This window comes from Panicum virgatum, chromosome 9K, assembly GCF_016808335.1.
Source record: "Panicum virgatum strain AP13 chromosome 9K, P.virgatum_v5, whole genome shotgun sequence".
Lineage (NCBI taxonomy): Eukaryota > Viridiplantae > Streptophyta > Magnoliopsida > Poales > Poaceae > Panicum > Panicum virgatum.
The window spans coordinates 55,511,488-55,523,947 of NC_053144.1; the positions used below are offsets into that span (position 1 = coordinate 55,511,488).

The 12,460-nt window shown below is 47.8% G+C and overlaps 3 protein-coding genes and 1 long non-coding RNA gene across 6 annotated transcripts; 3 read left to right on the forward strand and 1 right to left on the reverse strand.

Annotated features, from left to right (window-relative positions):
* The first annotated feature begins 326 nt into the window (after positions 1-326).
* On the forward strand, positions 327-1,807 carry LOC120652472 (60S ribosomal protein L10-like). Its single transcript, XM_039930316.1, has 3 exons — positions 327-459; positions 645-1,228; positions 1,319-1,807. Exons 1-3 carry the CDS (start codon positions 450-452, stop codon positions 1,400-1,402), a joined length of 678 nt encoding a protein of 225 aa, XP_039786250.1. The 5' UTR covers positions 327-449; the 3' UTR covers positions 1,403-1,807.
* Positions 1,808-4,026: 2,219 nt separating this feature from the next.
* Positions 4,027-8,715, forward strand: LOC120652471 (hydroxyacylglutathione hydrolase cytoplasmic). 2 transcript variants are annotated; one of them, XM_039930314.1, is made up of 8 exons: positions 4,027-4,250; positions 4,349-4,471; positions 6,521-6,682; positions 7,081-7,159; positions 7,250-7,363; positions 8,040-8,216; positions 8,413-8,482; positions 8,559-8,715. In XM_039930314.1, the coding sequence occupies exons 1-8, from the start codon at positions 4,204-4,206 to the stop codon at positions 8,591-8,593; spliced, it is 807 nt and encodes a 268-aa protein (XP_039786248.1). In that variant the 5' UTR covers positions 4,027-4,203; the 3' UTR covers positions 8,594-8,715. The 2 variants fall into 2 exon arrangements, with proteins under 2 accessions (XP_039786248.1, XP_039786249.1); XM_039930315.1 differs by having other exon boundaries at positions 4,030-4,250; positions 8,413-8,715.
* A 114-nt stretch (positions 8,716-8,829) lies between these two features.
* Positions 8,830-12,407, reverse strand: LOC120652470. 2 transcript variants are annotated; one of them, XM_039930312.1, is made up of 10 exons: positions 11,588-12,407; positions 11,282-11,474; positions 11,108-11,165; positions 10,957-11,020; positions 10,806-10,848; positions 10,590-10,688; positions 10,446-10,514; positions 9,984-10,329; positions 9,771-9,907; positions 8,830-9,578 (listed from the first exon to the last, which is right to left on the reverse strand). In XM_039930312.1, exons 2-10 carry the CDS (start codon positions 11,447-11,449, stop codon positions 8,955-8,957), a joined length of 1,608 nt encoding a protein of 535 aa, XP_039786246.1. In that variant the 5' UTR covers positions 11,450-11,474; positions 11,588-12,407; the 3' UTR covers positions 8,830-8,954. The 2 variants fall into 2 exon arrangements, with proteins under 2 accessions (XP_039786246.1, XP_039786245.1); XM_039930311.1 differs by having other exon boundaries at positions 11,282-12,407.
* Positions 9,423-10,566, forward strand: LOC120652473. Its single transcript, XR_005666577.1, has 2 exons — positions 9,423-9,557; positions 9,752-10,566. It is a non-coding gene; the product is annotated as an uncharacterized LOC120652473 (long non-coding RNA).
* Positions 12,408-12,460: the final 53 nt, after the last annotated feature.

Here is a 12,460-nt window from a genome sequence, read left to right on the forward strand (position 1 = left end):
TGAAACAGTCGATGCAGCAGCCAGCAGGCGTCACCCGTGGCGACCACGGCCCGCCGCCGCCTGGCTTTCCAACGAAGCAAGCATTCGGCTCGGCCCCTTGGAGCGAGCAGTCAAAAATCCCTCAGGCCTGAGCCCAACCCACAGCCAGGAGCCAGCAGGCCAGCAGCCGGCGACGGCGGGGCGTCAGCCGTCAGCGTCACGGCCTACGCTCCGAATCCCATCCCGCCCGAACGCAACCTCCGCCGATAGGCCGCCGGGCGCCACGAGTTCCCGGCGAACCAGAACCTTCCCGCACTTGGCCTCCGCGCCGCGCCGCGGCCGCCGCCTCCTCTTTATATCCACCACCTGGCCTCCCCTCGCCCCCTCACGCCGCGACCGAACGGAACCTCGCTCAAAGGCTCGCGAATCCATCACCTCACCGATTGTCACCTTCCAACTTTCCGGGCGCCATGGGCAGGAGTAAGCACCCAACAACTCCATTTTTCTTCCATTTCTTCTTGCTAGCTCTTCATCTGATCTTCCTAGCTGATCGATCTCGCCACCATGAGTCCATGATCGAGCATGTTTAGTTTCCCAGTTGCACGATCTGTCTGTAACACTTGTAAGTTGTAACCAAGGACGACGATCGATGAATTAACGTGCAGGGCCAGCGCGGTGCTACCGTCAGATCAAGAACAAGCCGTACCCCAAGTCCCGGTACTGCCGCGGCGTGCCGGACCCCAAGATCCGGATCTTCGACGTGGGGCAGAAGAAGCGCGGCGTGGACGAGTTCCCGCTGTGCGTGCACCTGGTGAGCTGGGAGAAGGAGAACGTGTCGAGCGAGGCCCTGGAGGCGGCCCGGATCGCGTGCAACAAGTACATGGCCAAGCACGCCGGCAAGGACGCGTTCCACCTCCGCGTGCGCGCGCACCCCTTCCACGTCCTCCGCATCAACAAGATGCTCTCCTGCGCCGGCGCCGACCGCCTGCAGACCGGCATGCGCGGCGCCTTCGGCAAGCCCACGGGCACCTGCGCCCGGGTCCGCATCGGCCAGGTCCTGCTCTCCGTGCGCTGCCGCGACGCGCACGCGCCGCAGGCGCACGAGGCGCTGCGCAGGGCCAAGTTCAAGTTCCCCGGCCGCCAGCGGATCATCACCAGCGGCAAGTGGGGGTTCACCACCTTCTCGCGCGCCGAGTACCTGGACCTCAAGCGCGAGGGGCGCGTCGTGCCCGACGGGTCCAACGCCAAGGTGCCCCGACCAGAGTTCCTGTGCGAGCTGTGTCTTTATTCTTCATGCATGTTTCTGATCATGGTTCGCTCTCTGTCTCCGTGCATGCAGCTGCTCACCTGGCACGGGTCGCTCGCTGATCGGAAGCCCGGCAGGGCGGTGTACCCACCCTCCGTTGCAGGCTCTGCTTGCTAGCCTGCTACTGCTTCACTGCTGTCACTTCAGTTCACCATTGCCAGTGCCAGCCTCCGACCTCTTCAGCCCTTTTTGTGAGGACTGATGAGGACATTGCAGGGCCACATCTCATTTGTAATCGTATACAAAAAGAGCTACTACTACTCAATAAAAATGCACGCCTAGGCGTGGCGTGTGTACACGTTTACCTCTGGACGGTACGATATATCGATCTTACGATGATTGCAACGCCATGGTTACGCTTATTTGTGTACTGTACTGCTGTGTGTACACCAGCTGGAGCTGTCCAGGCCGGCTTGGCTTGCTTGTCTGTTGCTGCTCTGGAATAGTATGTTGTAAACTAGTACTATGTTTTGTCAGTAAATAAGAAAGGTGAATTCGTTTTTAGGGTGCACGCCCGGGCTACTTCATCTGCAAGATTTCTACAAAACCAAACTTTTACAAAGAAGGGCCTCGAGGGCATATGGATCATCACATTAGAGGACTCAAACACATAGAAAAACACAAAGAAACATGGAGATACTGAAATACCATCTGGAGAAGTCGGTGGTCTTAGGGGCCTCGCACCGAATTTATATTTTTTTTTTTGCGACCGACCGAATTTATCGTCAGACTACATGTGTGACTTCTCTTGCTCACGAATGGTGTGGATATATAGTTAGTTATCCTTTTCTTTTCACACATGACACCAACATGTTCTTGCTACCTAACCCAATTCTGATTAAAAAGGAAAGTTTCCTCTTCCCCTTCATATTCTTCTTTTTTTTAATCTCACACCCATTTTTGCTAGGTTTTATCCAGACAATTTATATTTGAGAAGTTTTACAAAAAAATTAGGATAAGTTATTACAAAATTCCTTTGAAAAACTTTCCTAAAATTTTATCACATTTTTTTTTGGAAAATTTCAGCATAAATTTTCTAAAATTCTTTTGAAACACTATGTTGAAACTTTCTTAGATTGCTTTGTGTTAATCTTCTGGATGGAACTTTTTGGTATTTCCTCAACATGTTCAAAATTGTTCCGATTCATGATGCCAAATTTTTCTAATACTCCATCTGTTCCATATTGTAGGTCGGTTTGGTAAATTTAGATAAATAATTTTTACTATACATCTAGATATATGTATATTTAGATACATAGCAAAAAATATATAACTAAATTTTGAAGAAAAAAATTATAATTTGAAACAGAGAAAGTACACTTGAAAAATTCTTAGATTAGAAAAGAAAATGAGGTAGCAAGATAAATGCAGAAGATATAGCAACATTGCATTGGGCTGGGCCGTTTCACCCCGGCAGGCCCAGCCGGGTGGAACGACGACCCAGGATTCCTATATATCTTCCGGAAGGTGGTAAGTCTATCCATCCTCCGCTTTGAGATTGATGCTAATCTATATACGGACCGAAACGCATGTGCGTGCCGATGCTTTTCGCATGAGGTACTTTGATTGAATGACAGGTGGCACTTACCTATTGGATATAGAGATGGGTGGGTGGCGAGTTTCATATTGACTTCCACTTTAAAATATGTTTCCTCACAAATCTTTGGTGCGTTTGAGAAGCCGATTGCTCCATGATGTTCATTACAATTAATGCAATGAAATAAGATCCAATATGAATATTTTTATTTAATTTTTAAAATTCAATAATTCAAATATACCATTTCAACATTCTTAATAATCCATTTCAACACTTTTTAGTAAAATGTTGAATTAATATCTATAAAATGTTGTAGTAGATTTTTGAAAATGTTGAAAGTGTTTTAAAGTTTTGAGTGCAGAATAAAGATAACAAATGAACCTCAATGGTTAAGGGGGAAAGGAGGAAATAAAATTAGAAAGGAATATTTTTTTTAGTCACTGGAAATGAAACTACCTGCAGACTCTCCATGTGGGCGCACAGGTGTCCTCCAGTCTGATGGGCCTGACCTTGGCTGGCTTTGTGGGCCGTACCCAGGGTTTACCTTTCCGACCGGTCCGGCCAAACCGGAGGAGTCCGGTTCCGGTATACCGGTCCGGTTTGGCCGGAAACCGGTCAGAACCGGTCAAATTCAAATTTGAATTCAAAAGCCGCCGTGTAATCGGTTCGGACCGGTTTACCGGTCGGTTTGACTGGTAACCGGCAAAATTCAAATTTTTTTCTTTTTTGGTTTAAATTCAAATGCCCGCAAAGTATATTAAATGAATGTTTGTATAACATGTTTTAGTCTAAATGAACCCTCCAATCTTTTTTTACTACTTTTACATTGTATTTGTATACTTTTGTATGCACGCTTTTTTTGTTTAACTTCAAATCCCCGCAAACTATACTAATGAACTAATTTTTGAGAAAATTTGGCACCATTAGATTCGTCGCACCTTAAAGTATTTTTAGGATTTTTTTGAGAATTTTTCATTTTTTTGAATATAAATTTTAATTTTGAATTTAGACTCAAACCAGAACCGGTTCCCACCTGTTCGCTGAGGGTCCAACTTCTCTGACTTGAAGAAGCGAAGGCACAACGATGAACAGTGAGTCAGGGAATCCCGATTGGTTCGCTGAACCCTGCTGTACCTGGGCTGTGCGATACTATGCTTGCGATAGATAGATAGGAAGGCCCGCGACGACCTGTGAGTAGGGACCTACAGTACCTGTGACTGTGAGACAGGAGGGTCCTCCTCCCACCGCTGCCGGCTAAGCGGTCGGCTTCGTCCCCTTTCTCCATTTCTTAAACCTTCTGTATCCATCCACCTCCTCCACGGTGGTTCGCTTCGGTCTCCAGAGATTTCGCTTGGAGAAGAAACCCAAGAGGAATCCGCAGATGAAGATCATTCCTGTACCTTGTCTGGAGGACAACTATGCCTACCTGTACGAATCGGCCTGCGTCGCTTGTTTGCCCTATTCTTTCAGCGATTTGTTTGAAGTAATTAGTTCTTGATTGCTATCTGTTTTCTTTTCGTTCCAAGAATCGTGGACGAGAGCACCAAGAAGGCGGCGGCCGTTGACCCGGTGGAGCCGGAGAAGGTTCTCAAGGCGGCCAGCGAGGTCGGCGCCTACGTCGACTGCGTCCTCACCACCCACCACCACTGGTATACCACATCGCCTCCTAGTCGTGCGTCCAGCTCTTTTGGGGGTTCACTACTTGGCTACTTGCTAGAATGCTAGTGTTAGAACAACCTGCTTCTTGATTCCCAGAGTTGTTGAACATCATCTTGTTATGAGTTGGGTCACAACTCACAAAAGGACTTCACATTAAACATTAATTGCTAGCTATTAGCTCAGGTTAGTGCCACTGGTCCACTCTAAAATGATCTGGTAATTACATAATTGCTTTAAGGGTTGCTGGCTGCCATATGCACATAGGAATTCAATAGATGGGTGTCGGTACCTCTGGACTAGGGTACCCCCTCTTGCTGTGTCTAGGCGAGGGCCTCGTAGTTATCCTTGACTACGCGCTGACGGCCTGAGCAGCCGGACCCCCGCGGTCCGAAGCCCTTCTCACCCGGTCAGCGGCCCCAGACCCATTCCTTGCTAGGGGAGGGTTCGGTGACGCCGCGTGTCCCGGAGAAGGGAGTGCTCAGCCGAAACAGCCGGGGCCCCCGGACCTCCCACGGGTCCCGAACCCCCATATACTGTCCGGACCCCTCAGCGGGGAGGGAACAGACACCCCGCCTGGGGCAGGTCCGGAGCCGCCACGTGTCCGCTGGCGCAGGCACGCGCGCGACCGCGAAGCTTCCACGGGAAGACTCGCCCACCTACCGCATTCAATATGGGAGACGTAAGTGCGCTCTGCCACAGTAGAGCCCGAGGCAACTTTTGCCAGGCTGCACTGTTGATCGCGCGTTACCAAGACACACAGAGCAGCCGCTGGCGCTGCCCACGCCACACATGTCAGTCTGCTACGCTAGTTGGACACGACGGCTCGCCTTCGCCCATCATGACGCCTATGCGGTAGACCCAACAGTCTACGCCGCAAACTACACTACCTCAGCAGGCGCCTCGCCGACAGGACAAGTGAATCCACTCCTCGGTCAGAGAGTACACAGGGCGATGAAGCGTATCCGGGGAGAGATTCCCAACCACTGTAGCACCATTAATGCCTTCTGCGCAGTATACTATACATCCGCGTTGGACCCACTTGTCGGGGTCTCAACGCCTGTGTACGCGTCCCCTTGGGCTATAAAAGGGAAACGCCCGTTAGAGGCCAAGACCGAGCCTGGGCGGAGGATAGATTCATTCATCTGCAAGAGCAATACAACTCACAGTGGATGTAGGGTATTACGCTCCGGCGGCCCGAACCACTCTAAAACCTCGAGTGTTCTTGTGTTCTTGCTCCCTAGGTAGACCTGCCGAATCGCTTAGCGCTTTCCTGAGTACTCACCCTCTGGGATTAGACGGGTGCACTACGCCACCCGGCTGTGGGTCTCCACAAACCACAACAATGGGCCTTGCCAACTTGAGATTTTCTATTCTCTCAGTTTAATTGCTACATGGACCCACCAAGTAGAACAGAACTGTGTGAGATACTGCAGCGATTTTGTTTTCTGGTAATGAAGTTCACAAAGTATTCGATATTGTTAACACGTCCTTGCAAAAAAAAAGAGGAAAAATGAAACTGAGGTGTGAGGTCTTGGGACAAAACACAGCTTCTTGTTCACTGCTATATCAGAGAGTGCAATTTTAATAAATGAAGAAACCAGCTTCCTGCGTCCTTACTGGAAGTGTGGCTGATTATGAAATGGAAATTCTCGACATATATGACGTGTTCTTGGGCTTGGTTGTTTTTCCATTCTTACAGTAGTCTGTTTCCACTATAAATTTACAAGATGATTTTTAGATTTCTGGGGAATCGGCCTTGCCATCACCCCTCGTGATATAACCTCTAGTGTGAAGTGGACTTATGTGATTCTTTCATCTCTTTAATGGAATGGTGGATTTCTCCTGCTCACAATTCTAAAAGTGCAAATTTCCCACTACAATCTCAGATAGGAAAAAAAGGTCAATGCTTTAAAAATTATTATTGTGTGGCAGAAGATGCAAACTACTAGATGTGAACTAAAAATGAACAGATGTTGAACTTCATTGTCAATTGTCTACTACATAATTAATAAGCAGTCAAGCTGATTTTGTGCTTCTAGGGATCATGCTGGTGGCAATGAGAAGATGAGGCTGCAGGTGCCAGGGATAAAGGTCTTTGGTGGATCCCTGGACAATGTGAAAGGCTGCACTGATCAGGTGGAGAATGGAACAAAGTTGTCACTTGGAAAGGGCATTGAGATACTATGCCTACACACCCCTTGGTATGCTATTAACTATGATGTTCTCTTGTCTTGTAAGTTTCACTTCCCTGTTTATGATATAACAGAAACAGTCGCCTCCTGAGTAAGGCCGATTTATTTACAAAAAGTTATAACTGCCAAATAAGAGCCTTATGAAATTGTGAATTTAGTATAACATTCAGTGCCAGGTCCACTTTAAGAAAAATGATGCCTTTCTATTTTGGAGGCTCTTTTATATCTAAAGAACCTGCATGCAGCTGAGTGGCACAAACATGTCATGAATGTTACTTAAAAGACTTAGTTGAGCTCATTGATAAATCCTCACTTGAATTATCTGTAAACGTTTTATGTGTGTTTGCTTAGTAGAAGCTTGTTGACAATTTGATTTTCTGTTCCCTGTCATTTTCTTTCTTCTACAGTCACACAAAAGGTCATGTTAGCTACTTTGTTACTAGTAAAGAGGGGGAAGATCCAGCGGTCTTCACTGGAGACACTTTGGTTAGTATATTCATCTGCCTTATGCTGATGGCTCCTTTCATCTTTGTATCCTGACCTTCTTGTTATAAATCTTGTTATAAAAACATACAGTTCATTGCTGGTTGTGGAAGGTTTTTTGAGGGTACTGCAGAGCAAATGTACCAGTCCCTTATTGTTACACTGGGCTCGCTGCCAAAGTCAACTCAAGTTTACTGTGGGCATGAGGTATGATCTCTTGTTTTCAGTTCGGAGTCTTCCAGTCATCCCATAATGCTAGGCTTCCATTCTGGAGGAACCTGAATGTCATTGAATCTGTATCGTATATAAATAACCATGTTCAGTATTTTGTTATCGGTGCTTAAAGGGCATGTAAAGTTTTACACTTTTACTTTCATTTTATGTTTTGTTCTCTTAGTAGTAGGTAGTTTCTTGATTGTCCAATGATTTGTCAGATGTCTTTTATTGTAGTTTCTAGATTCTATAATTGCTCGATTGCTTTTTTAACGATTTGTGGTCCTCAGAGTGGAATCCGGTAGCAATTGCATAATATAATGAATTGATATTCTCTTGGGCCTCCTTTTGTTCTCACTAATAGCGAAGAACTATAGATATAGCATATACATTCATTAGTTGCTCGGCTCGTTGCCTTCCCATTTCGGTTCTAGCTTGATAACAGGAATTTCATGTTCTTTGCTATTCCCTTTGCTGAATGTTGAGTTCCTTTTGAACTTCACTTGCAAACTATGCTGGAAACTTGAGTGGTACATGCATCATAACAGCTGTAATGAGAAGAAAATAACCAGCAATATTCGACCATTTTGGTTATCATTTCTTAATATGGTATACTAATTGGCTTGTTAGATTCATACCATGTGCTTGCCTGTTGCATGTTGACTTCCAGTACACTGTGAAGAACCTGAAGTTCATGCTGACACTCGAGCCGGAGAACGAGAAGATGAAACAGAAACTGGAATGGTCTGAAAAGCAGCGTGAAGCGAATCAGCCTACAGTTCCCTCAACTATAGGAGATGAGTTTGAGATCAATACCTTCATGCGCGTTGATCTTCCAGAAATACAGGTGAATCTGCTTACCTGAAACTCTCAGTTTTCTTGTACTGCTTCCCATGTTCATGTCAGGAAACGGGTAGCATCATGTCAAACTGAGGAATGCTTAGAAACTTATTTGGTTGCCAATAATAACCATTAGCAGCAGGACTAAAAGATTCCTAGATTTGGATCAAGTTTCTTATTGGGTTATCCTATCGATTTTGCAGGCAAAGTTGAGTGCCAAGTCTCCAGTTGAAGCGCTGAGAGAGGTCAGGAAGATCAAAGATAACTGGAAAGGTTGATACCCATGTCGGCTGTCACTGTTGGACGGCCAGCAACTCAAAGTGAGCTAATTCAGAAACCTTGCCTGTAGGTGGGAATGAGGTTTACTGCCGCGCAATGCTTTGATAGGTATGGCGTCGGGAAGGAGAAGACTCTTATAATAAGCTCCGTGTTGATAAAAACAATAATCATGTAACTTCTGAACTGTTTGTTTGCGAACAGTAATGCATGACCTATTTTATATCTGATCTGCTCCTCTGCCAAACCTGAAAAGTCTGGAAGCTCTCTGATGGACAACTACCGCACATTTGAAGTTCTTGGGTCGCTGATGAGTACTTCGTTTGGGTGTGATCACAGATCCATTTCAAAATAAAATATAGAAGCTAAATCATCAAATTATTGTGTATCTTTCTTCAAGTTGAAGACACAAGATTCTGATCAACAGAGACAATTAACAAAGGCCGGCAGCTATAGCTGATTTTTTTATTCACGAAATTTTCTTCTTGCCTGCAGCACTCGACGACGTCGAAGGCTTCGACTTCAGCTTGAAGGGCTGCCTTGAAGAGCTCGCGAACTCGCCGAAGCCCAGCCGGCCGGGGACCAGCTTGGGCGCCGCGAACGGCCCGCGCGCGGCGGCCGATGGCACGCTCGCGCCGCTCTTCCGCCCGGTCTCGGCCTCTGCCGCCTCGCCAGCCCTGGCATCGTCGGCAGCCTTGGTCGCTTGCCCCTCCTTCCTTGCTGTCTCCTCGCGCCCGTCGTCGCCGAACATCTTCTTGGCTCTGTCCAAGAACGCGGCGGGCGTGCCCATGAGCACGAAGAGCTGGAGCACCTCGTCCGTCTCCAGCTTGCACTCGGGTGCCGCCGCCCGGTCGGCGGCGGACGACGGCCGCGCTGGGATCGCTTCCGTGGCGGCGGCGGCGGCCAGGGGACGGGGCGACGGCGGCAGGAAGCCGGCGCTGGGAGAGAAGCCGCTCCAGCATTGCGGCGCGGGGCTGTGCCTGGCGCGCGCGACGCACTCGAGCGTCCTGAACTCGGCGGCCACGCGCGCCTTGAGCCCCGCGTGCCGCACGAACCCGTGCAAGCTGTCGCGGTAGGTGTGCTCCTGCGGCTGCTGAACAATTTGCACTAAGTTCAGTTTGGATTTGAATTTGATCAACAATTTGCACCGAGTTCAGTTCGGATTTGAATTTGATCGCGAGAAGTTGCGATCATGAAAGCCATTCAAATTCTCATTTCATTCTACGGTTAAAAGAAGGGAGAATAAACTCATTTGGAACACTGCAGGTGGCCAAGTGAGTCTTACAGTATTGACGGCAACGTGCCGGCCTTGGAAGACAGGCGTCGCCATGGCTCGCCAGCCTTGATCGGCTCCGGCACCTTCGTTGTACGTCAGCCTCCTTCGCGGCACCACGCCGGCGCCGCCAACGCCCGCCGCCATCGCTGCATCTCCGGCGAACCGCGTGTCAGCTATACATTGAAGCGACAGAATGAAACAGAGCTGGCTACGCCTCAATACCTTTCCTCGCCTTCTTTCCCGGCGGCGTGCCATTGATGATCTCCTTGGCGCGTCGCTGCCTCGTTCTCTGTTTCTCCGGAGTGTTGCCGCCGGTGCTGGCGCTCTCCTGCTTCCTCGTCTCGCTGGCGCTCTTCTTCCTCGGCGTGGCGGCGGACGGCTGCAGCGGCGGAGCAGCTGCGTGGCGCGAAGGGCCCCTGTTGCCCCCTTCTCTTCCCTCCGGCGTGATCGGCTGCTGCAGCTTGTCCAGGTGCCTCTGGCGCCATGCCGCGAGCTCCGTCACCGAGTACATCTGGTTCTTCTTCAGGGACGTGAACACCTGCTTGGCTTGATCTAGCAGTGACATCGCCTGCATAGATCAGGAAAAGTTTCTCCTGGCTTAATGCAATGTGAAGGTAAATAGTAACCACTGTGGCCATGCATGTAGGAGTGTGATGTGGTACGGAAGCTAGGTGAACGATGAACCTCTCTGAAAGGCACGGTATCATGGCCGTTCATCGTTATTGCTCTCTGGAACACCATGTAAACATCGTTCTGCGATCGCGTAGAGAAATGAAGATCATGAAACCAGAGGTAAATTCAACCCCAAGGATGCGACAAGAAACGGACCTCAAATTGCTCTAGTGCCGTGTACATGCCATCCTTGTTCTTCTGCCTTAATGTCGCAAAGTCGCCGGGCCGGCTCACTCGCTCTGCATAATCAGTCACCTGCAGTAACACACCGACGTTTCAGCACATAAAAAATATGACTTGTTCAAAGTTTCAGCCTTTCTCTCTACGTACACAATAACACAAATAATTCAGATGCATCGCCTCATTTCTCACCTGGATGTCATCTGGCATCGCAAACAACTCATGCCGATCTCTCCTGAAAGAGATGAAGATACATACATATGTATAAATCTCAACACTTAATAGGAAACAACAAGGTGATGCCTGATGGACAAGCCAAAAGAAGAGAAAGCCCAAAGATTACAGCTCCAATTCGTCAAGGATGTACTCGATTATTTGCCCTACTGAGCCTTGGCTTGGCGAGTTATCTGAAACGAAATCATAAGAAAGAATTCACATGACTGCTACAGGCAGCACCGCAATAGTTGAGGTAACAAGAGAAACACAAAACGTACTGCTATTGGGTGCATCTAATGGCTGTTGGTGGCTACATGAAGCTTCTCCCTGCAATTGCTGAAAAAAGATCTCCCGGCAGATGAGAACCAGGAAAAAGACACATGAAGAGTTCTACGCACATATGAAGAGAGTTGGAACTTTGGAAGCACCCAATGGCGGCCTACACAATTTACCTGGATTTCTCCATTCCTTTTTCTCTTCCCCCGCGCGCTCGAACCGGAAATGCTGTTCCGGATTATTTGCCAGGGATCAAGGAGGCAGACGCCGCCGGAGTCGCCGTCGTTCTTCTCCTCCTCCAGCTTCAACAATCTAGCGCTTCGCCTCTTCCCTTTTCCAGACATTTCTGGTACCTATTCCTCTTCCTTGCTGCTTAGAACAAAAACAAAGGACAGAGAGGGCTGAGCCTATGATGATGGCAATGCATCTGCATTGAACTTTTGTGCTCTTATGTTGCAAGATGGAAAAGGATTCAATTTTACAGCTGGTAGATCATGTATGCCGAGTGTTTATCCTCAGATGGATGGAACCTTTTACTGGGCTAGAGGGGGCACCGGAATGCCATGATATTCTAGGCCTTTAAGACCTGCAGTTTTGGTACGGCAGATTATTATAGATAGGAGGAATGCAGCAAAAGCTGTGAGGAGTGATGACCCGGTGGAGCTGAATGTGAGGAGTATCCAAATATTAACTTTGGATATTGTGAGCATGCTTCTAAGAGCTTTTGTGAGCATTTTTCTTCAACAAAATTGGAATCCTAGGAGTACTAGGCAAGAGTGACCACACCATGTAGTATCCCAACGCGTCAGGGTAAGAAACAGTTGGCCTCATGGCGACAGCACACAAACAGCTGGGCACTGAGGTGTTACGGCAGGTTATGGTCTGGTTTAACTCAAATTAAGAGGCCCTAAACCATCATGAATCACGACCATATCACTTGATACAGTGCTTAGGTGGCATGATATTATGATACTACACTGGGGTATAACTGCCAATTCGGCATCTGTGTACTATTGCAACACACGTTTTGCTGCGATGCTGACTTGCACCTTTTGCTGGTGCAAGCGGAATGAACTTGCAAGATTTTGCAAATCCAAATAGAGCACAATCTGTTAAGAGAGAAACACTGTAATAGTTCTCTCTCTAAAAAAAGGAGAAAAACTGTAACAATGTTTAATTGTATAGGCGTGTGGAAGCCAGGCTTGAGAAACTGAACATGAACGGTACCAGAACAAGCTGATAACGACCAGCCAATTATTGGCCTAAAATTACTATTAGAGTGTTTAAATTTGACCGCATGGCATGCAAATATTTACAGGAAAATAAATCATTTTTGTGCACGTAAGTTGTAGTAG

Excerpts from the sequence above, each read along its gene's own strand:
- LOC120652472 (XM_039930316.1), top strand. Across the intron at positions 1,229-1,318 it reads CCGACGGGTCCAACGCCAAG|CTGCTCACCTGGCACGGGTC; the intron begins GTGCCCCGACCA and ends CCGTGCATGCAG.
- LOC120652471 (XM_039930314.1), top strand. The coding sequence starts at position 4,204 with ATGAAGATCATTCCTGTACCTTGTCTGGAGGACAACTATGCCTACCT. Across the intron at positions 7,160-7,249 it reads TCTTCACTGGAGACACTTTG|TTCATTGCTGGTTGTGGAAG; the intron begins GTTAGTATATTC and ends AAAAACATACAG. Across the intron at positions 8,483-8,558 it reads GATCAAAGATAACTGGAAAG|GTGGGAATGAGGTTTACTGC; the intron begins GTTGATACCCAT and ends CCTTGCCTGTAG.
- LOC120652470 (XM_039930312.1), bottom strand. The coding sequence starts at position 11,449 with ATGTCTGGAAAAGGGAAGAGGCGAAGCGCTAGATTGTTGAAGCTGGAG. Across the intron at positions 9,908-9,983 it reads GGGAAAGAAGGCGAGGAAAG|CGATGGCGGCGGGCGTTGGC; the intron begins GTATTGAGGCGT and ends CCGGAGATGCAG. Across the intron at positions 9,579-9,770 it reads GGCACGTTGCCGTCAATACT|CAGCCGCAGGAGCACACCTA; the intron begins GTAAGACTCACT and ends CAAATTGTTCAG.